Source organism: Lytechinus pictus, chromosome 16 (genome assembly GCF_037042905.1).
Source record: "Lytechinus pictus isolate F3 Inbred chromosome 16, Lp3.0, whole genome shotgun sequence".
Lineage (NCBI taxonomy): Eukaryota > Metazoa > Echinodermata > Echinoidea > Temnopleuroida > Toxopneustidae > Lytechinus > Lytechinus pictus.
Genome location: NC_087260.1, coordinates 5134095 through 5148406, shown reverse-complemented (window position 1 = coordinate 5148406; position 14312 = coordinate 5134095). Strand labels below are relative to the sequence as shown.

Genomic DNA, 14312 nt, shown 5'->3' with positions numbered 1-14312 from the left:
ACATTGTCTCCGATTGACCATGTATCATAAATGGCTACTTTTGAAATATACCTTTCTAATAACTAAAAGGGATAAATAAACAGCTAATTTCATTTGTATATAGAAACGTTTATGTTTTTGACTGGAGAGGTACCTGTTTTGGTACTTGGAAACATAATTATTGTCATATGTATGTACTGTAGTGAGCAGAGAATTTTCGTGATATCATTCAAGTGGGCCTATATCACAAGACTACATTGCTAAGAACAATGCATTATGGGTAATGATCATGGCCAGATATGAGCAGTTGAGGATTTGAGATGGGGCTATTTAGGTTGCTGGTTTGTATGTCCTTTAAAGGAAATTCATTTTCTACTGATTACGTGACAACATGATGCATATAAAAAGCATACAAATCAGGGAATGAAACAATGTGAATATAAAATACAGGCAAGGAAATTGGAAAATGATTACAAATAAGTAACAAGTGGAATGCCTCTGGCCGTCTCACCTGCATCACGCGATTCAATATAGCAGCAGTGCTGATTTTGAAAACTACTATAACTCGCACAAGATGTTCAGTGATACTTGGTTACTCTTATTTCCACGTTTTATGAACTAGACCAATACACTTATAGAGATATGATGGCAATTCAACAAATACCCCCAACGTGGCCAAAGTTCTTTGACCTTACATGACCTTTGACCTTGATCATGTGACCTGAAACTCGCACAGGATGTTCAGTGATACTTGATTACTATTATGTCCAAGTTTTATGAACTAGACCAACACACTTTCAAATTTATGGCTGTAATTCAACAAATACCCCAATTCGGCCAAAGTTCATTGACCCTAAATGACCTTTGACCTTGGTCATGTGATGTGAAACTCATGCAGGATGTTCAGTGATACTTGATTAACCTTATGTATAAGTTTCATGAACTAGGTCCATATATTTTCTAAGTTATGATGACATTTCAAAAACTTAACCTTAGGTTAAGATTTTGATGTTGATTCCCCCAACATGGTCTAAGTTCATTGACCCTAAATGACCTTTGACCTTGGTCATGTGACATGAAACTCAGGCAGGATGTTCAGTAATACTTGATTAACCTTATGGCCAAGTTTCATGAACTAGGTCCATATACTTTCTAAGTTATGCTGTCATTTCAAAAACTTAACCTCAGGTTAAGATTTGGTGTTGACGCCGCCGCCGCCGTCGCCGCCGCCGTCGGAAAAGCGGCGCCTATAGTCTCACTCTGCTATGCAGGTGAGACAAAAACTAGTAAATGAGCAATCTCCAAAAGTTGCCTTTATTTCGGTATAAGGTATTTTCGGAAAAAGTTTATCCTTTGAAGTAGCCTTTTTATACAGGAACATACAGAAGAAAGCTACATTTTTAAAGTCTGTTCAACTTCTTACCGTCAAGATCATCAAACTCCTCTACCGGCTCTGTTTTGATGACCACGCTCCTTGCCCTCTTGCTAAGCTGCGAATCGCCCCCTTCGTTTACTGCTTCTCTCTTCACTTGTTTGGAGGTTGTGATGCGTTGCCTCGGCGCCATGATGGGTGCCGACCTCTCGGATGTGATGGTACGAGGGGTCATGGACTTTGGCCCTGGACGGGTGGGTGTCTTGCTGCTAAAGGGATTCCGGTTGGCTGGAGAAGATCTAGGAATCATATAAGCATAACCATATATAATTAATACAATTCTTCTCTCCACAACACTTTATTGCATATATATGTTAAGGAGAAATGCCAGTTGTGGTCATGATTTCAAAATGTGATAAAAGCAAAAGGCATTTATATTGTGCCATCTATTCAAGATACCTTCAATTCTGACACCCTCCCCCCAAACTGACAAGACAAAAAAGAATACCCGGGACTATTGGGTTTAATTGTCAAATGCTGGAAAGATTCTTTGGAAACGTGTGATATGACTTACCCTGGAACCTTGATCTTTTTCTTGATAGCGAGTGGTTTCAAAATAGGAGCCGAGGACTGAAAAAAAAAATACCAAGAAAGGATACATGTAATAGAAATACACATTTACAGTGATAATAGCAAGCATAAAAAAGGTGACAGGAAGAACATACATTTCAAAGAAAAGAAAGAAAAAAGACTGGCCAGCCACCGCAGATTATCTAGCAGATAATCTAGGAGACCCAACACTGACTTTCACTTGAATAAAAGACTCAGCACCGACCTGCAATCATCAGGACCCATTATTTTACGCTTGTTATTATAACTGCTGTTATTACCTTTTTTCCATTAATTGTACCAATATGCTAATATTTTGATTATATTTGTGATTGCCAAACCAACAAAACACATAACAATAAAAAAATACATATTTGCAAATTGTGCAGAGGCATTCAACTTACGCAGACCAATAAAAAATAAAAACTTTTATATTCTAAAAAGCTCTTTGTTAATATTAACATTTACCACAGAAGATAAGAAAATGGAACAAAGCAGCATAGGAAATACATGAAGGCTACGGGCGATTCTGCTCTCATGATAGCCAAAATCGCCCCTATACTTCCCCCAAAATGCACGCTTTAGGGCAAACATTCCTTCTAGAGTCGCCCTATGGTCACAAACAATATTCAAGATTATTTAGAAAATCATTATTCTGTATGGCAGTATAATGTAATTTGTTTTTACTGCATAATTGCTTGTATTGTAATCCCTAATAAGTAGCCATTAAAATGAAATAAATAGCCCCCAAATTCTGCAATTGCCCCAGCGTGGAAAAAAATTATTTCCGACCCTGAAACAAAGAGTTCAAAATTTAAAAGATATAAAATTTTACAAGAATTTGTTAAGATATCTCAAGCTTTGAACAAAAGGTGAAAAATATATGATCTGATCAATAGAAAGTCATATATTTGTTAATCATATATTTAAAAAAAAAATGTATTTCAATATCAATTAAAATGTAGTAGAAACTATATGAATCAGGGGTCGATTATGTGAATAAACCATGTAATTACAAAAAAAACAATAATAGTTCAATATCAATTTCTAAAATCTAAAATAAACTACATGATGTATTTGTTGGATTATGCAAGCAATTCTCCCTTGACAACGGCATATCAATTGTACACAAGTTTTCCAATGACAAGCCAACTCTCATGACAAACTGAAATTGGTGTTAAGTACAAGAAAAGGTCAAAGGTCGTTTACCTCACTGTGCATCTCATTCAGGATGTCACCTAAGAGTTCATCTCCAGCAACGCTAGCATCCTTCTCAGATTTCTTCTTCTGCTTGGCCGCGTTCAAGAAGAGACTTCTGATGTCCCCTTTCGGCTTGCTCGGTTTCTTGGACTAATACAAGAAACGAAAAACAATTTCAACTGACATCAAATATAAAGTCAATATAAATTTGCATATCAAAATTACCTTGACGAAATTACCAAATCCCCCTTAAGTTACATGTATACAACATTTGAAAGGGAATTTCATGGGCAATACAATTTTGGTAAGTAAATAATTGTATGGGCAAAGAGAAAAGAAAACATGGAGGTCTGAAAAAGTGTATTGAGGGTCCTGAAAAGTCCAACATTTTTACTCATACAACTATCAGCAGTTCACCCTACATGTACCTCACTTTTAATGCCATTTTTGGAATCCTCATGAAACTTACTTTCAGAATAAGTTTACTACAATTCTCCACATTTTGCAGTTAATAAACTAAAATGCATGTGAATCACACAATTAATAAAACAAACAAATATACATATCATTGATTACAATTTATAATACACTGTCCATGTTTAAGTGTATACTACATTTGGATATAGTCTAAATACTTTTGAACATTATGTAAGCAGTCTTTCAGTGAAGTTGGGGCACAAATTGTAATTTCAGCATAACTCAATAATAACTACACTATACATTTGTTTGTAGGCTTTACATGTGTATTAAGACCAAATATTAAGACCAAAGATCATGTTATAATCGTTATATTACTGTATCAAACAGTAATATAAGAATGTATTATGATTGTAATGTATAATGTACTCTGATTTATGTATCACGTAATAATGTAAATTTAACCTGCCGGCCAACCTGATAGGTTGCCGGGCCTGGTTTTTGTTATGCTTGATCTTTAATAAAGACATGATGTACTACTATGGCAAGCTCGTGTTATTTACATGTAGACTGATTATTTATGAAGTTGAGCTGAACAGTGTATACTGCTGTTACATGGACGCAGAGTCCACGTTGCACTGTGATATTTACGTTTGTAAATGCACAGAGTAACAGAGTGAACATTTTCAGATGAAATAAAACAATGTTTATATACCTCTTTATCCTTCTTTGGACCAGATCTGCTATTCTTTTTACCTGTACACATAAAGGGGAAAAGCAGCATGAACTACGTCAGTACATTATACATTAATAAACTATAAAGAACATGAAAAATGAAGAATATGGGATTCACATTTGTTATTTGATTGAAATAAGCAGACACATACTTTGCTTCTCCATTTCTTTGTTTTAAATGTGATGAACTAATGTTCAGAAGGAAAGAAATCAACATACCAAATTTAGTCCCTCTGAAAGGATTTAGTGCCTTACATCCTCTGGCTTCTTATGCTATTAAGAAAGGTATGCAGCTATAAATCTATCCAACAGCAAATTAATGAAAAAAAAGTCTTGGTTTGATAAATAGGAAACTTTTATTGAATAAGTTTCAATAATGGCAATATCTCGTGTTAAAGGAGTAAAACCCCATAATTCAAATTACATGTATGTAACTTTTCCTGATATAGCAATTTAGGCCCAATAAATGTTTTTAAAAAAATCACAAAAAACCTAGAGAAGAGTTGTAGATTTCCATCCATTTGAGCACTGAATAATTGTTAGTGTGATTTTCCTCTACATATTGAAAAACTAATAATTAATTCAGAATCTGAAGAAGAAAAAAAATACGAAAATATGAAATCCCACAAACCTCCTGACGTATAGTGTGACGTACATAATTCAGGCCATTAACAAGCTCTAAAAAGCCTATGGTAGAGACCTGCTTATTTGAGTTTTTCTTAAGCAAAATACTTGGCTGTCAAAAAACTTCTGTGATTTACTATGTAGCTTGTATCTTTCCAGTTTGTCAATTACACTTAGAGCTCCGGGCTAGGTCTAAGACAGTGACATTTGCTCCGGCAATGATTGTTTCAGGCATTACTTCATCTTAGATATAGGGTTAGGGTTGCAATAGGGTTTCATGTTAGGGTTAGGTTTAGGATAGGGTATAGTGTTAAATCAAGGGCTAAGTTGGTCATTTATGTTTAGAATTTAAAGTGGAGCAATTGTCGCTGGAGCAAATGTCATGGAACCCTTTAACAGCCATTCTAAGACCATACAGGTCATACATACAGTATATAAAGGGTAAACAATACCTGCACCATCCCCCTCCGTATCGGGATCACCACGAAGATCTTCATCAAATATCTCTCTCCCGTCTTCTACATATCCTCCTCCATCTGGAAAAAAACAACCAAAAAAGATTAAAAATCATCATTGGTCAGGAATAAAAAATTTAAAAATCAAATAAAGTAGACATTTTCCAATTTGGGTTCATTTCAAACTACATTTAGGAACCCATCTTGATGTCTTTTTTTTTATTTCGTAATTGTTTTCAGCCTTTGTGTAAATATTAAATTGATATACTCCTTTTTCCAAGGGTGCCATGCCTGCTAATAATAACCTAAAGTAACCTAAAGTATGAACAAACGGTTGCGAAAGTATTAACATCAGAACATACACTCTATTCTGATTAAGTATTTATTTTATTATTGTTATCATTAGAAATTGAGATCAACATTTTCTACCATCATCCACGATCCAATCGTCGTCTTGCCTGTCTCGAACAATCTTGGAGTATTCGTCTTCATCAACGACATCGTAAATATTGCTCATATCTTCTTCCTGCATTGATAAATAATATGAAAAAATACATGACTATGATGAGAAACTTTCTTTTTTACAATTGGGAAGTTTGACCTGTGGGTCAGATTTATTTAAACTCGCAATGCTGCAAGCTTCATCAGAACATTGTCGTAGACAAACATGGCCCTGAAAAGCGGAGGTAGTGGGGGCACTTCAGATCCTCCCAAAATTTCCTTGGGGGTGCTCCGTGTATTATTCTCCATAGGCAGCACCCCCGGGTATTGTGGAAGATGTGTGAAAATGGACAAATGTAGCAAAAACCCAGGTAGTGAAACCCTTTTTTTTTGCTTTCCAACTTTCTCAGGACCAATTTGACTGTCATTTTGTAGTGAAACCATTTTTTTTTTTTGCTTTTCAAATTTTTCAAGACCAATTGGACTTCCATTTTGTAGTGAAAACCCTTTTTTTTTGCTTTTCATATTTACATCAGCACCCAACCCCCACTTTAAAAAATTGTTCCCAGGGCCCTTGTGGCTGACGCAGCACAAAATACATGTATAGTCCTCTTCATGTTTTCTGATACCTGCCCTACTATATCAAGGGTCAAAGGTCATACTGAGATGTTTTGGTTTTATTGATCCTACTCTGCACTTTAACCATCAATACCATGGGCGCGTCGTGGTCTAGTAGTTCTGTCTCTCGCCTTTCAAACAGAGGGTCGTGGGTTCGATTCCTAGCCATGGCATGTTTTCCTTCAGCAAGAAATTTACCCACAGTGTGCTGCACTCAACCCAGGTGAGGTAAATGGGTACCGGCAGGAAATAATTCCTCAAAAAAGCTGTGTGCACCTGAATCTGTAGCCTAGCTTAGCCGGGATATAATAATATCAGGGCCCGCTGGGAGAACAGTTTTCGGACAGGAGGTGGCTACCCTGGGTAAATATGCCATTATCATTATTATCATAATACTCCTATCATAATTAGGACCGTACAATATAATGATACTGTTCATAAGTTATACCAATGAAACTTCAATAAAAAAGACAGTAAAGGGTCAAGAATATAACTCATACAGTACTCATAATGTAAAAGAAAATTTGGTTGTTATATTTTGACGGGAAATCTGCTTTCAATGCCATGAATCTCTCAAATAAGTCATTTGTATTTATTTTGTGAGTATTTCCCTCTCATGTATTTATTTTTTTCTCATTTGATTATCTGTATTTATACTTTGTTATTTTGTTATTTGTTGTGTTATCTAGTTTTTGAGGGGCCCACATTGTACAAGCATTGCTTTTTAGTGGGTCCCCCCATTTCCATCTGAATTTAATTTCTATTGAAAAATAGTATACATATTTAAAACCTACAATGTGTTGCCCAAATTGTCTAAGTGTTTTTTCACAACATATGTATCATTAATTTTTTTTGCAACGGATACAAATATTTATGTTTATATATGGTATACAATTTGTTTTTGTTTGATGGAAGTGAAATAAATAAATTTGAATTTGAATTTGAAAATTTGCCCCGTTACCAATAATCATCCTGCCAAGGCCCAGGGTCATCAAAACGGCAACCTCTCTTTTCAGCAATGCGACTGTGTGATACGTTTCTTTGGGAGAATGTGAATACTTACATGAGGGATTTACATGTCAAGGTATTTCAACTGATTATCAAATACCCAAATAAGGAAAAATAATTGTACAGCCATTATCGGAATACTTTCATTCTTTAAAGTGGAAGTTCACCCTGATGAAAAGTTTGTTGTAAAAATAGCAGACAAAATATTCTTAAAATATTGGTGAAGGTTTGAGGAAAATCCATCAAAGATTAAGTTATTAGAATTTTAGGTTTTTGATTTGTGACGTCGTATACAAGCCCCATATGGTATGCAATATAAAATGGAATAAATGCAACTTTTTTATGGTGCATGATGACTAAAAAAAAGCTTCTTACAGGAGCAAGTGTGAAATAATTTTTTTCTTCCTTTGCCTCCCTTTTTCCACTCTTATAATTTCTACTTTAAAATTGATCATTATGATCATTATCATTACAATCATTATCTAAGGTACTTTCCATTTTTTGTTGTCGCTTATTCACTCTATTTTGGTATTTTGTAAATTACGTAATTTGTTTTCCGTCCGTCTCTTGGATATAGGTTATGTTCATAAGTATTGGAACTAAGTTTAAGGACTTGCATTTTTTACAAGCTCTGCTTTTCTTGGCAAGTCCCTCATTCAGTAAATTTATCTTCAATATTTCTTATGAAATGTCATTAAACTGACCTGTACGTATTATTTTGAACATGTATTTACACTGTTACTTCAATTATATCTTTTTTTTTAATGGAAATAAATAAATCTAAATCTAAAAAAAAATCTACTGAAGGTACAAGAAAACCCATTTACAAATTTTGAAAAAACACATATCACTGATTTTTTTAAATCATGATACATAGGAAGCTGCTCGGATATGGCGTCATAAACTAAAAACTTAGAATTCTAATAACTTAAAATTTTGGATAGATTTCCCCTCAAACCTTCACCAATATTTTTTATTATTTGTTCTATTTCACAACAAACTATTTTGTCAGGGTGAACTTCCCCTTTCACATATAAAACACCCCCCCCAAAAAAAAAAAAAAACCCAAAGATTAATAAAGAAATTATACAATAAGATAACACTGTTCATTCTCCCGGTTCAGAATTTTCGGAAATTTTTTGTTTACCTCTTCATAAAATCTTTTCCCACTTTGCTTGGCATTTTTAAGTTTTTCCAGAGCCGACATGCGCCCTGCCTTCTTTTTGCCGACCTCACGTCTGGAACGTCTTGATAAACCAGCATCTTGATCTGTAAGGGATAATACGCAGAATATTCAGAAATTAAATTCAGATTTTTCTAAGGAAAATAACTAGGTCCTGTTAATGGGCATCGGCGCAGATGATTATCCTTTGTTAATGGGGGGCTGGGGGAACCATTGTAGAATCCCCCTCACCCAAATATAAAAAATAACCCTCTACTCCGAAGCCCATGGTCCTGTAAAAAAAAAAATGTTCTTATAAATTCTGTATGTAACATCAACCCATATTATAATTACCAAATGACCTCTGATGTCATCCCCCCCTGACTGCTCAATCAACTGGACATTATGTTTAAACGATAGAATTCACACTGTACCGCATACCTTTGTATAATCTTCTGTAACAACATTCTTGAAATTTACATGTACTTGATATCAAAACAAAAAGTAATAAAACAAAACAATGACTGTCTAACTACTCTTCAGGCAAACAAAAATGTATTTTTTATGAAAAAATAATTCTTCTTAGCCAAATAACCGAACGTTATTTCTACTTCAAAAATTTACTGTCTATATCACTTTTTTTTTTTTTATTATCTTGATATCATCCACACACAAATCAAATGGGCTTCAGAAAGCAGCGAGACAAAATTTTGGTATGGAATAATTACCTTCTTGGTGGTGTTGTTTTTTTTTAAATCTTTTTGCAAATCAAGTCTCAAATATTGGGGATTGTCTCCCAGTTTCATATTGGAGAGTCTCAATATCTGCTGTACGTGTGCATCTTACTCTCTATACTGTCTAACGTTAGTCTCAAGACAATTGAATATGATCCAAGACCAAGGCTGAGGCAAGACTTAGAAAACTAGGATGACGCTCAGTTTGGACCAGTACCACATGTTAATAGGCCTAAGGGCCAACTCTCATCTAACGTGCAAACGCATTTATAGTTTGCCATCAGCAATTTGTTACCACTGGCCATTCACCTGTCACTGCCAGACCAAAAGGGTTCTTGAAATCATAAGGGTGTCTTTAACCTCCATCTGATACGATAATCTTACCTTTGTCTGCGTTACTTCTTTTTTAAGGCAATGCAAAACTATTGTGTGCAAAATAAGGTCACACTTTTTCATGACACTTTTTCAGCTGAGCACGCACTGGTCAATTGCCATATTGAGATCGTGATACTATCTATTTTATAATTCTGTCGAGCGATTTTGACTCTTCGATCTCGCTTTTGGTATTAATGATTTTGGTTCACTTTGTATAAATTGCGAGATATTTTTGATTGAATATCAACTTCATGCTAATTTTCAAAAGTACATTGCAGAGTCAAGATCTAGATTGCTAGACCTGCTACGTGCGCAAATCACCCCATCATAGAAGATGATCAACTCATCAATGCTATCGAGTGCGATGTACTGCTAATCTCCCAAGAGCGGAGGATCAAAACCAGTAGAAGTGCCGGTCAGCAAATTGGGATCGTCCCAGTTTACAGGTACTGTCTCAGTTTTCAAAGATTTATCCACACAAGAAATCTAGGAAAGTTCATTCACCTGTCAAGTGCCGACAACAATTGAGTGCGCTAGTCAATGTAAACATATCAGGTTTCATAACAAGATTATTGGAAGACGGAGAACTGGGGGAATCCAGGTCTTTTATACACGAGAAAATGAGGGCTCTGGAAAAGTATTTCTTTGAGGAAAACGCTTCTAAAGTTGGACTTCCATTTTGCCCTTGTGATGCTTTTTCCAGCAGTTAATGTCGATTTCATTATGAAAACGGCCTTAGCAACAGTGCATAGGATATCTAGTTATCTAAAACTTCAGATTTTAATCATTTGAGAGATGATTTATAATGTTTTTCATGGGAGAAATCCAAGTTTTTTCCCAGCTCCGATAACCTTCCCGCCGCGGCTCGCGATAGTTATTTTGGTATTGTGTAATACGTACTTTCAGGGAATCAGGGGGAGTGTGGGACCGGACAAAGGAGGTATATAGCTTCGCATGGACATTCATGAAGGCGAGATTTGCTCCCGGTTTTGCTCTCATATGTTTAAAAGAGTGTAATCTGGATAAAGCGCATTTTGTTTAGAATAAGTTCTTTAAGACATGGTAAAAAAGAAATGTTCCGAGTTTGATTTACATGTATCTAATCTAATCCTTTAAGAGGCCTATCCCACACTTTGTCGATGACTTTATACCTGGAGTCACGATCAATATTATGATCTGACAGTTCATGCATTTTCTTTTAGTTTATCATCCTTGCAGTGAGAACCATAGGCACAATGGTCACGATTATTGACCAATCGGACGTTTTCCCCTATTTTCTTAACTCTTCCTTTTTTCAAACATTTTTTCACACCTTCTTTAAGATGAGCTGGTGAGCCGCCCTGTAATGCATCTTCATTAAACCAAGTTTTTACAAGAGTATTTGAGTTGGTCAAACTACACTTTCCATCAAAACACAATATAATTTTTGTCATGTCATCTTTCTACTTCTCTGCATTTTACTTCTTGTTTTTTTAAATCTTTTTTGTCCAATTTAAAAATAAAGTTATAAGTATTAAATCAAAATTTTAAAGAATCAATGTTTTAAAGAATTAGTACTGACAAATCAATTGTTTTTTGTGGATTCTACGCATGAATATTTTGTGTAAAATTTGTTTTTTATCGTGTTCTCACCCTGGATCTGCCGCCCCTTTCTTTTTCTTTTTTTCACTGAAAATACTGGAAAGAGTTCCATATGCACCCCCCACCAAAAATAACAAAAGATTGTTGAGACTTCCGGTTCGTTCACTTCAGATTTTTCTATCATTTTTTTTACTGTTGCTTACCTTAGTTGGGACTCGAACTCACCTCGTTTGATCTGCAGTCAAGACCTTTCCCGCTATGCTAGCAAGAAGCGCTGATACCGGAAGGGGTATTTTTACGATTATCAGCCGATAGTTCGACTAGTCTTGACTCGCAGACCCTTTACTGACTAAATAAACCGATGTCTATGGACAATTACACGCACAAGATCTTGCTCGAAATTTGACGGAATAAAGCCATATTTTGGTATGTATTTTCACTTCCCCATCATATACATGTATGTTCGATATTAGGGCTAGATATATTATTCTGAACCTTCTCCATGTTTTTATTTTCAATTTTAGTGGGGGGTGCATATGGAACTCTTACCAAAATACTCGTATTCACTTTAAAAACACATTTTGTAGCTCAGTTTTAAAATTGATCTCTCTTTTCAAAGTGTCATCTGGTGTTTTATTCAAAACACTGGAGCGAAGTGAAAGAGCCCGAGCGTGATCAGAATAATGCTCTTTTTCCAGTGCCCTTCTAGCTTCTAGACTTTAACTTGCAATCAAATTTAAACCCAAAAGTCAACTGCCTTCTTTCACCTTCTTTTAGTGGTTGCTCTATTTATCCCTCGATCCTCACTATCCCCGACCCATGCTGATCTGGCCCATCCCTATAGAATTCGCTGACCTTAGGCTTTGTTCTGTCTTTCTCAGACCCGGAGGATGAGGGGAGGGTCAGGTCCATCGATCGCCTTTTGTCCTCGCTTTTGTATCATCTTAATGAGTCATGATTATCAAACCATTAAAACTTCTTTCAAACCTCTTAGCGTTTAACTCTTTTGTCCAGCAGGCGCTCGTTTTATCTTGATACACGCCTGGCACCTCTTTCCAAAACATGTACGCTTTTAAGTACCACCCTTGATCATGGATTTCTTGCTCAATTACTTTATTCAAATTCAATTTTTTGGTTTGAATCGTCCGAACAGTGCAGTGATCATGAATTGAACTTAAGCACACGTCATAAATTGCGTAATTTCATTGCCGAAATCACGTGATGAATGACCAATAATTAGTGAATGCATGTGTCGCTAGGGGGCGGAGCTTTATGCAGAGGGAAAATTGACGTCTAAATTAAGCTTTCCCAAACCTCGCTCGTTTTATAAACCAAAAAAAAAAATAGATCTAGATCTACTCGCAGAGAAACTGTTTTTCTGCACTTTCACTTGGCTTTGTCTTTGACTTGATCTAGGGCCTATCCCTTTTGCTAAATTACAGACCATTCTTGAACTTGAAACACGGTAGAGAGGGCCAAGATCCACAATATGAAGAAATCGAAATTTTCAAAACGTTCAAGTACTTTTTTGTACTTTGCCATTATTTATATCAACTTCTCACCACGCGACTTGTGTCTAGTTTCGAGAAGTCACATTTTTGATCACCCGATTAAAAGTGGTTGTCAAAACCACTTACAAATACAATTACATTTCATGTAACTAACCTATTAAAGACGTGAAGTGGTTTAAATCATTGAAAGACCACTTCAACCATTCATGTACAATACTAGACCAAAAGCTTCGGTCTCTGTTATGTTGGTTGTTCAGCTGAACTCCGTTGGCTTCACCCACCAAATACAGAGACCGAAGTTCTAGCGCGATCTGTACAGGGGACTCAATGGCCATATGTTTATGTACTTAAGATCGGATAAAACGGGGAAGTGAATTTGCGCGATAGCCGAGGTAAGTCACTATTTTTGTTCCTTTTAACTTGATTTTTCTCCGTTTTTTGGCAATTGATGCCAAGAGGGAATGTTAATTTGCATTTTGGTCGCGTGAATTTTCAAAATTTGTACTCATTAAAGACAAAAATTGAAGAGCCCCGACGGGGGGATTTTGCATTGCAAGTCCCCTAATGGTGGCTGCACGCTAGCGAGCCGTCTCACGTCTGTGTATGACAGTATGAGGAGAAATTAAAAAAAAAAAAATGTTAAAAAACTCCTCGAAACAGACGGCTGCCAGCTGTCTAGTACAATACATGTTTAACTAGTTTCCAGAAAACTAGATGAGTTACTACTAGTTAGTTTTACTAAGGACGGTAACGTTATGTTACTTGTTAGTGAGAACGGAGAGCGTCAATGACAAAAAAGGAGGCTTCAAAATTTTTAAAGTGTCCGGACACTCGACCCCCATCCTAACTTTTTTTACCATTTTCTCTGTCATCCATCACTGGTGCCATCCTCTGGATCTAGATCTAAATCAGCAGCAAATCAGCAGCCAGGTAAGGGGAGCGTGTGGGTAAATTGTGTCAGTCGTGAAGCATCGAATCTGCCCAGGCCCAAGTGAAGCCGAGGAAACACAAGCCTGTACTGTAGACCGGGCACCGTCGAAAGATCAGGCGGACGGACTGCCGTGATAAAATAGTGCCACTTCGCTCACCGTACCGGCGCTTCCGTCCCCGTACTTGGGGATCGACATGAACAATGGCGCGCCAGAAAAACAAACTCCGCGCGAAATTTGATTTAGACTGGTCCATTTTGTTAGATGGGTAAATATCATATTGCAAATCTAAAACTAATTTACACGAAATCCTTAAAATGGTTTAAATGTATCAGAAAAATTCAAGGATACATATTTTATTATTATTTTAAGGTTTTATCATAAGCTTATGTAAAATAGAATTGGGAATATAGATTTGAATAAAGTATTCTTTATCAGCTTTCCATTCATAATAAGTGAACTCGTCCACAACAATCTCTCTAAAATTTATAATTAATATATTTTAAAAGTTTTGAGTTATTATTTTGTTTCAATTCCTAAGTGTAGATAAATAAAATAAATA

General features: G+C 35.9%; 1 protein-coding gene across 1 annotated transcript in view; it reads right to left on the bottom strand.

Moving 5' to 3' along the window:
- Window positions 1–13971, bottom strand: part of LOC129278970 (DNA polymerase alpha catalytic subunit-like) — a 61134-nt gene extending 47163 nt beyond the window's left edge. Inside the window, exons 1-8 of the mRNA XM_064111648.1 lie at window positions 13679–13971; window positions 8606–8727; window positions 5821–5917; window positions 5389–5472; window positions 4293–4333; window positions 3170–3310; window positions 1926–1981; window positions 1403–1650 (exon numbers count right to left, since the gene is read on the bottom strand). Of these exons, the coding sequence (XP_063967718.1) occupies window positions 1403–1650; window positions 1926–1981; window positions 3170–3310; window positions 4293–4333; window positions 5389–5472; window positions 5821–5917; window positions 8606–8727; window positions 13679–13709 (820 nt within the window). The 5' untranslated portion in view covers window positions 13710–13971. The remainder of the gene's footprint in view (window positions 1–1402; window positions 1651–1925; window positions 1982–3169; window positions 3311–4292; window positions 4334–5388; window positions 5473–5820; window positions 5918–8605; window positions 8728–13678) is intronic.
- Window positions 13972–14312: the final 341 nt, after the last annotated feature.